Genomic DNA, 9,805 nt, shown 5'->3' with positions numbered 1-9,805 from the left:
ATAGGTGAGAATGATGATGAGTGTCACGGATCATCACATTCATCAAGTTGAAGTGCAACATATATCTTGGAATAAGAATAAAAGAGAATTGAATAAAAAGTAATAGTAATTGTATTGAAACTTGAGGTACAGCAGAGCTCCACACCTTTAATCTATGGTGTGCAGAAACTCCACCGTTGAAAATACATAAGTGAAAGGTTCAGGCATGGCCGAATGGCCAGCCCCCTAAAACGTGATCAATAGCCTCTTAAGATGAAGAATAAAACAAAACTGATACCAAAGATGATACGTGGTCAAAAGACGACTAATACACTAGTAAAAAGTCTTATTTATACTAAACTAGCTACTAGGGTTTACATGAGTAAGTAATTGATGCATAAATCCACTTCCGGGGCCCACTTGGTGTATGTTTGGGCTAAGCTTGATCTATCCACGAGCTGAGGCTTTTCTTGGAGTTGAACGTCAAGTTATAACGTGTTTTGGGCGTTCAACTCCGGATCATGACGTGTTTCTGGCGTTTAACTCCAGACAGCAGCATGTACTTGGCGTTCAACGCCAAGTTACCTCGTCAATTTCCGAATAAAGTTTGGAGTATTATATATTGCTGGAAAGCTCTGGATGTCTACTTTCCAACGCCGTTGAGAGCGCGCCATTTGGAGTTTTGTAGCTCCAGAAAATCCATTTCGAGTGCAGGGAGGTCAGATTCCAACAGCATCAGCAGTCCTTTTGTCAGCCTTTTTCAGAGTTTTGCTCAAGTCCCTCAATTTACGCCAGAAATTACTTGAAATCACAGAGAAACACACAAACTTATAGTAAAGTCCAGAAATGTGAATTTAACATAAAAACAAATGAAAACATCCCTAAAAGTAGCTTGAACTTACTAAAAACTACCTAAAAACAATGCCAAAAAGCGTATAAATTATCCGCTCATCAGCTGTACCGGGTGGACAGGGTTGCTCATATAGCCGGGGTCATCAACGACGAGGTTAGTACATAGAAAACTTTGTGCATACGGTTTATTTGAGTTAGTGGTTTTGCCTGTGGTTTTAGTGACAGTTTATGTTAGTGGTTTATCGTGGTGGTATTGCAAATGGTTTATATTAGAGGTTTTGCATGCGGTTTAGTTGGTGATTTATGTTAAGTCGTTTTTTGTAAGTGATTTTATATGCGGTTATGTTAATGGTTTATGTAAGTGGTTTATGTTAGGTGGTATTGTTAGTGGTTTATTGTAGTGGTATTGCAAATGGTTTTTTTAGTGGTTTTGCTCGCGGTTTAGTTGGTGGTTTGGGGTAAGTGGTTTTTTGTAAGTGGTTTTATATGCGGTTGTGTTGGTGGTTTATATAAGTGGTTTATGTTAGTGGTTTTATATGCGGTTGTGTTGATGGTTTATGTAAGTGGTTTATCTAAGTGGTTTATTATGTTAGTTTTATTTTTGTTACCAGTATTGTATGTGGTTCTTATAATGCGGTCCATTTAATGCGCAGCCACAGCGATACATCAGGAGCATGTGGCGGCAACAAGGCATGCCACTCGATGAGCGTTATGTTCCCTACCTGCAAATGGCCGGGTTGTACCATCTGGCTAGGATGAACGATAGATGGTTCCGGTTAGATGAGCCCCTTGTCAGCGCCTTCGTCGAGCGGTGGCGTCCTGAGACGCACACCTTCCATATGCCCTTCGGAGAGTGCACGATCACGCTTCAGGACGTGGCGTACCATTTGGGGTTGGCAGTGGACGGGCGTTATGTCAGCGGTTGCCTTACAGATTTTCATATGTATATCGAGGGTGGACGTCCAGCTTGGGTGTAGTTCGAGGAGTTGCTTGGAGTGATTCCTCCTCCGAGCCAGGTTCAGAAGTTCGCAGTAAACTGCACCTAGTTCCAGGAGACTTTCGGAGAGTGCCCTGAGGGAGCCGATGAGGAGACTGTGTGGCACTTTGCTCGTGCTTATATCATGATGTTGTTGGCCACTCAGCTGTTTGTCGACAAGTCCGGCAACCGCATTCACATAAGATGGCTTCCCTACGTAGCTAGGCTTGAGGAGATGGGTTCCTACAGTTGGGGGTCTACAGCATTGGTATGGTTGTACTGGTGCATGTGCCGAGTGGCAAACAGATAAGTGGTGAAGTTAGCGGGCCCACTTCAGCTACTTCAGTCTTGGATCTTCTGGCGCTTTCCCAGGTTTAGGCCTGCTGGGTATGATACGTGCAGCTGGCCTTTGGCATCTAGGTACGCTACTCAGGCTTTTCTATTTCAAGTTAAAATAGCTAATGATCATGTACGCTTGTACTGTATTACAAATCTGTCATACTTCTGATTAAACATAACACTCATGTGCGCTACAGGTGGTCATGTTACAGCCCTTCCTACAGCGAGAATGGTCCTAGAGTATAGAGCACGAGACTGAAGATGTGAATGTTGTTCCGGTTACTTTTATTTGAATAACTAAACATCAGATGTTTCTGTATAATAATAGTTGGCGTGACAACATAGCTATTTTTTTGTGTAGTTTATCTGGATGCCGTATAGCTCACCCGAGGTACTTCAGGTTGTGCATCCGGAGGCGTTGGAGCCTCGACATATGGCGGTATGGCGGTCTGTCACGTCGCTGATATACTTTGCCGTTGTAGAGTGGCATCAGGTAGATAGGGTTCTACCACAGTTTGGTGGTGTGCAGCCCCTCTCGCGTCCCGCTCTTAACATCGACTTTCTGATGTCGAAGGACGGAAGAGGCAGTGATCGTTGGTTCCTGTCCGCTTTACAGCATTGGCATATTCTTTGGGAGACCCGTGCGGACCACGTCCTCCAGTTCAATGTTGTTGCCGACACTGGTCCTTCACACGCCTACCTAGACTGGTGGATTCAGCATGGAAAGAGGTTCTTATCACCCGAGTTTTATCTGGGGGATCCGAGGGGCGTTCCTATTCCTGTCGAGGCGTCACAAAGGGGTCCTGGGCGAGTTCCTGACATGGATTGAGTCGATGACGTCCCTGATAGGCGTCGGGTTGAGAGGAGAGCTCGTGTTGGGACACGACGGAGCCAGCGTGAGTAGAGGTGGCTAGAGCAAGCTATGGGGAAGGCTGATGAGGCAGGTAGGGGTGGTGGTCGAGGACGAGGGCGTGGAGGCAGACGGAGGGCACCCGTTGCGGGCTACGATGATGGTGATCTTCGTGACGTGGACGGTGGGGGTAGGGGTGCAGTCGGGGTTGTTAGTCCCCATCATGGCGGCCTTGGTGGAGAGGGGTACGCCACCGGAGATCCCACTGCCCATGGTGAGGCTGGACTTGGGGAGGGGCCGCTCAGAGATTACTTCGTTGGAGTTTCCTCTGACGACCACACACTTCAGGAGAGTACGCCATGGGTGAGTCCGGGCAGCACGTTTTCAGACTTCCTTGCCGGTGTTGGGTATGATGGGGATTTTGGTGGATCTCCCTTTTTAGATGAGATCAGTGCCATCATGCATGATGATGACGCTGCCCGTGGGCGGAGTCAGACGACGGGGACACAGGCACCGTTACATGTCGATCTAAATGATCCTCCCTCCGTGCCTCCTCCTGAGTATTTCGCTTTGGGTGGTACCCCAGTTTCGGCACATACTGCTGGGTCACATTCAGTTGTCGGACCATCCTCATCCCGACCGGTACATGTCCAGCCTAGGACTCCTGCACAGCCAGCCCCGCAGGACGAGGACGAGGACGATGAGATTGAGGATGAGGAGCCGCTTATCCGGAGAGGTCAGAGGACACGGGTTCCACGTCGTTGCTTCACGGGGTCGCACCTGTTTAGATGATTTCTGTGCCGAGTTGTATGTTACCTATCTTGGTCTATGTATTTTGTTATCAGTGTTACTTTGTATCCACCTTTAGATGTATATATGTGTTACTATGAAAATATCTGTACTTTGCGTTTTGATGTTATTTAATTTTCGCATCATGTCTTAATTAATTTAATTCGTAGACAAATTTATTCCCATGTGTGTTCAACAGACATTTCGTTTAAAACTCCTTAAACGAAACATATTCATCAATTACGATTCCATGCACGTAATATACTCAGGTCTGTTCCTTAGTAATTCGAACCATGTTGGTTCGATTTACAACTATGCGTAATTCGAACCAATTAGGTTCGAATTATGTGATGGCACCTATTCGTGTGTAATTCGAACCAATTAGATTCGAATTATGTGTTTAAAGTTCGTACCAAATAGGTTCGATTTATCTGCAAATGTAGTTCGAACCAAATAGGTTCGAATTACATATAAGTATGCTTTGACTCATTTGTGAATCAATCTTCAATTTGGCTTATTAATGTAAAAACTTTTCTCCCATGATTTATTTGTGTTTTTTACCCTATTCTTAATATATTAAAAGTACATTAGAATAAAAAAAAAAATCTTAGTATCCGAGATTAAACTGTCTTTATTTGTGGTAGAAGAAAGATTCGAAAGTATTTGCATAGTTGGATGAAGGATGTATTTGGACACCCATTATTGAAAGGAACAACATAGCTGACCCCACCCTATTTCACTTTCAGAAAGTGATTTCTTGCTCACTCTCAAATTACATTTATATCCTTCGGTCACCCTATTTCACTTTCAGAAAGTGATTTCTTGCTCACTCTCAAATTACATTTATATCCTTCGGTTTATGTTGGAGTCTACACAAATCGAATCTTGATGTAAAAGAACTAAATAAATAAGGAAGATGTAAATATAAAATAAAATATGTAAATAGAAGGCTCTAGTATAATTAGTTCAATAATAATTTATATATATACATTAATATTATATGTTGTAATATGTATATATATATAAAGGTAGAAAGAAGTATTAAAAATAAAGAGAGAGAAAATTGCATTTATTTTATTATTATAGAGAGAAAAAGAAAATATTAACTTTTATAGGCGTACAAAAAAAGTATTAATTAATTTTATTTAACATTAAAAAAGTAAATTCTCATATGTGAAAAGAGTGAACCACCGCCCATTAAATAAACATCCACATCATCATGCATATCGTAACAAATCTGATCCAATTTGGTCAAAATTATACTTATTTTCCATTCAAAATTACAATTCAATATTTTTTTAAAATAATAAAAATAAAATAAAAATTTATCGGATGAAATATGTAATTATGATACCAACATGATTGTCTAAAGAATTAGATATTATCCACAAAAGTGGGATCTGATAGCAGTTGAGATTATATCCATTTTGGGCCTTCTAAGCAAATAATGGATCTGAATTATTGTGATGCAAGTCTTTTGCAGAACAAATCCAATAATAAAAAAAAAAAAACAAAATCACATGAAACTATATCTATTCATTCATGCATGCACACATAACCAATTAAAACAACTATTGTTTACCAATTCAAAGAAACCAATTAGAGGTGAATTCTCAATGAAAGAGGTACATTACAGCAAGAAATTAAGGGTTACAAATTTATAATTATAGGTGTACATACTACATACTAACAAGTTAATACGATAATCGTGTAAGACCCAGAATAGGCCAGGTTTATGCAATGCAATGTGGACAACCTACCTGCCTAAATTGACATATATATGTACCTTTAATTTCCTTAATTTATCTCCATGCAGCCACATCACCACTATAATCCAATTCCTTCTATCTTTCGACACGCCTCACGCCTGTATGTGTAGGTATTATCATATTAAGAAAATTACAAATATAATAATATTATTTCACATGTATGTGATCGAGCTGGATGCATGCATGCTACATATTTATGCATGGAATACTTATCACTTTTCTTCCTCCTTCCTTTTTCGGTTATAATAACGTATGCAATATATTAACTTCACATTTTCCACCCCACTACTTTTAAAATAGACACCTTCCTTCTTTACAATAATTAAATAACATATATTTTAGTTTATTTAATTAAAATACTCTTTAATAATAATAATAATAATTAATTATTATTATTAAATATATTTGTAATAATACTGTTACGATGGGTAACCGGAGATTAATAGGCTGGATTCGTTAAGTTGACCCAATCGTCTGAGGAGGAAAGCCTTCGAATGGGTTCGCACCTTTGGGGCCTCCGTCCGACTTGTGAGCGTGAGTGGACGGAGGTGGTACCTGCAAAGACACTCCGATGCCTAAGTCAGCAAGGGTGTGAGCAGGTCTAGAGAGTATTGGGACTTAGAGATACCTGAGGAGTGTCAGTGTATTTATAGTGGCGAACCAATAACCACCGTTGGAGTAGTTCCACCTTTTAAGGTGGATAATCGTCCCTTTATCTTAGGGAAGTTGCGATATGGCTCCTGGAAGTGGGTTGAGAGATTTTAGGGGCAGTTATTATCTGCCAGCTAATCCTTGTTTCCGACTTCCTTAGAGCAAGTCGTGGTGAGAACCGACTTCTCGGGGGAAGGTCGGTGTACTGTGAGGCTCAACCCTGTGGGTTGGGCCTGTCGTTTGGACCTGGTCCTTAGTGTTGGGCCAGGGTATGAACAGTGCCTTGATCCCAATTTCTTTTAAGAGATGGGGTCGAGTATTATAACTCGGGACCGTAGTTGACCTGGTAAGGAACCGACGTGATTTTTCGGAACCGACGTGTTTTTTTTTAAAAACTCTCAACAGTCGCATCTAATCAAACGTCGCGTCTCTTAGAGGTTTGAGCATTCATACGTGGGGGCGGTTACATTGGTAACGGTGCAACTCTTAAATGGCTTGTGTCGTTTTACCTTTATGCCCCTAACGTGTTTATAAATATTTTTCCATCTCCTCGCTTGTTTCATTTCTGAAAACTTTTCTACCTGCACCCTTTACTGTTTGAAAGAAGAAAATTCCTTCCTTTTTGGGTGCTATTGCTTCCACCTTTCTGTGCGAGGAAAAATGTCAGTTTCTTTTCTTACTCTTTCTTTATAGAGTTTTTCTTTTTGCATGTTTTGTTCTGTAGAGTGTAGATAGTAGTCTCGGTGTTTCTCTGCTTAGTTTGAGAGACTTGTCTCGAACCCTTAGAGACCCTATTTTTTATTCTTTTTCTTTTTCCTTTGTAGGTTTTGCTATCCCTTAGAAAAACAAAATGTCTTCTGTTGAAACCCTTGCTCAATGGGTGGATGTCACGGTTTTGGGGGAAGAACCCCTTGTTGACAATGATTTCATCACCAACCTTCGCACTCATCATAGGCTTTGTACTTCTGATGAGGATGAGCCGAAATATGAACTGATTGCCCCGGGTCCGGAGGACCGGGTTTGTTTTGGGAGGGCTTCTGAGGCAGCCCTTCATTTTTTCTACATGTATGAGAGCATGATTACCCGCTTAGGTGTTTTTCTCCTTTTTTCCGACTTCGAAATAGTCGTTTTATGCCACTGTCGTGTTGCTCATACCCAGCTCCACACTAATTCTTGGGGTTTTTTGAAAATTTATCAGTTTATTAGTCATGCTTTAGACTTTTCGACTTCTTTGAAGAATTTCTTTTATCTCTTTCACATGACTAAGCCTTTCAGTGGGCAAAATAATAAGCAGCAGTGGGTGTCTTTCTGGGCCATACAAGGTCGGAGAGTTTTACCCTTTTTGATGAATCCTTTCATGACTTCAAAATTTTTTTTTCAAAGTTCAAGCTATAGAGGGTCACCACCCCTTTTTCCTGGATGAAACTTCTTCTCCTCGTTTCCCCCTGTACTGGATAGAGGCCTCTCCTTGTGAAAAATATGGTTTGGATTATTTGGATGAGGTGGAGGCGGCCAGTGTGGGTCTTTTCCGAGAAGTATGGGGAAGAGCCCCCTACCTGGACACGAAAAAGTTTCTCCAGGGGTTCCCGACCTTTGTCCAGGCTCAATTAGGTAGCTTTTCTTAGTTTATCATATTTTCCAACTTGATGTTTGTACGACTATTTTTTCCGACTTGTTTTACTGACTTTAGCTACCTAATTATTCTTGTAGAAATGGCGAAGAAGAATTCCAGGGAGTCTTACCAGAGGGTTCAGGAGGCCAAAGCGAGATCCCGTGCCAAAGTCGGCGGTGCCAGGGCAGCTAGTCCTTCCTCTCCCCCTCCTTCTCACAATTTGGGGACCCCCACTCGTCCTATTGTCATTTCTTTTTCAGGCTCTTCTCTGCTGTCCCCTCCTCCCCGATCTTCCCCTGAGCCAGAAAAGAAGAAGCGCAAGACTTTAGAGTCTAACTCTTCTTTTGAAGGTGAGGCCAAGGTGGATGCGCCTCAGTTCGTTCGGAAGCATATCTATCCTCATACTTGCATAAGTATGGATGATGCTTCTGTTTGAAACCACCTTACTTTTCTGGCTCAGGAGAGTATTAGGGCGGCAGGGGTGTGCACAAAGTTCCTTGATATTTTTGAGAAGACTCCCCTCAGCTCTTTAGGTTCATCCCTGAGTGTTGAAGAGCTAGAGGGGAGGATTCTTTTGTATCAGGAGGCTGATAAGAGTCTGAATGAGGAGGTCGCCAAGCTGAATGAGGAGAGGGATAATCTCCAGAAGGAGGAGGAGAAATTGATGGGCCGGTGCTCTATGGCAGAGAGTCTGCGGAGAAGGCGGAGCAGAGCTATTCGAGCTTGTTCCAGGACCTTGTAGTCGGGATGCTTATCAGTTTATTGCTCCCGACCTGGATCTCTCCCCTTTGGATCCTGATAAGGTCGTAATCGACGGGGCTATTGTTTCTCCTCCTCGACCTGCGTCTGAGTCCGAGTTAAAAACTCAGGGTCAGAGGATAATAGAATCCCCTCCCCGACTAGAAGATGCTCCGAGTTCTTCGAAGGCTCCTGAAACTTCCACTCCCTCTCCTATGGACATTTATTTCCCTGACTCTGGTGGTGCTCCGACTACTCTCCCTGGCTCTGATGGTGACGTCCTTCCAAAATGAAAAAATTATTTGTGGCTATATGGGGGCCCGGCCTGTGGGTCCCCTCTTTTTTAAACTATTTCATTTTTATTCTGTGGTGGTACCCTGCTAACATTTTTCTGGCCTTTTATGGCCGTAAACAAAATATTTAAAAATACCCTTTTTTGGACAAGGGTTTAGGTTATCTTTGTTGGTTGTGTGCATGTCTTTTCTGTTTAGTTTTCGAAAAAACAAACCTTTTGATCCTTGTTTTGAAAACCCTTTTTCTTGGTTGGCTGTCCCTTCTTAAAATTTTTTTTGAAGGCTTGGGACAGTCTTTTTCTTAGTACTTTCTATAGGTTTTCTGACCTTTTTTTGGTATTTCTTATACTCAATTTTTAATTCATTGAGTTCTTATAACTTAGGTTACTTTTGCAATGCATTTCTTTGTTTCTCGGTATTATCTGACTTGTTAGTCGGATAATTTTTGAGTTTGTCATGATCGACTTTGTAACCTCTTTACACCGACTTGTACCTCGTCATTTTATCCTGACGACCATCTAGGCCGGTTCATGGGATTTTCACGCTTTGTCGAGCTTAAGTCGGTGCGTTTCATAGAAAGAAAGTGGGAATGAATTTATAAGAGATATTGTAAAGGATCTTTATTTATTTGCGAAGGTACTTTACTTCTACTAAGGGTGTTTGGCTATCTATGATCCCTTAGTCTCTACTATGATGCCTCGTTAAAAACTCCCCTTCAGAAAAATCCTTTCTCTTGGGAAAAAACCACGAAGTTGGAAAAAGAGTACATCAGGGAGTAGAGTTTGCTTTTAACTATAGTACCTTTTCATATTACAAGCATGCCACGACCTAGGTAGCTCGGTGCCGTTTAAGTCGGTCACCTTGTAATAACCTTTTCCTAAGACCTCACTAATCATGTATGGTCCCTTCCAATTAGCAGCGAGCTTTCCCTTTCCAGATTTATTGACTCCAATGTCG

The 9,805-nt window shown here is 41.8% G+C and overlaps 1 protein-coding gene across 1 annotated transcript; it reads left to right on the top strand.

Moving 5' to 3' along the window:
• The first annotated feature begins 1,381 nt into the window (after positions 1–1,381).
• LOC110276119 (protein MAIN-LIKE 2-like) lies at positions 1,382–2,385 on the top strand. Its single transcript, XM_021132799.1, has 4 exons — positions 1,382–1,390; positions 1,485–1,802; positions 1,884–2,075; positions 2,344–2,385. The coding sequence occupies exons 1-4, from the start codon at positions 1,382–1,384 to the stop codon at positions 2,383–2,385; spliced, it is 561 nt and encodes a 186-aa protein (XP_020988458.1).
• The last annotated feature ends 7,420 nt before the right edge of the window (positions 2,386–9,805 follow it).

Source organism: Arachis duranensis, chromosome 1 (genome assembly GCF_000817695.3).
Source record: "Arachis duranensis cultivar V14167 chromosome 1, aradu.V14167.gnm2.J7QH, whole genome shotgun sequence".
NCBI classification, from domain to species: Eukaryota; Viridiplantae; Streptophyta; class Magnoliopsida; order Fabales; family Fabaceae; genus Arachis; species Arachis duranensis.
This window is presented reverse-complemented; position numbering and strand designations above follow the sequence as displayed.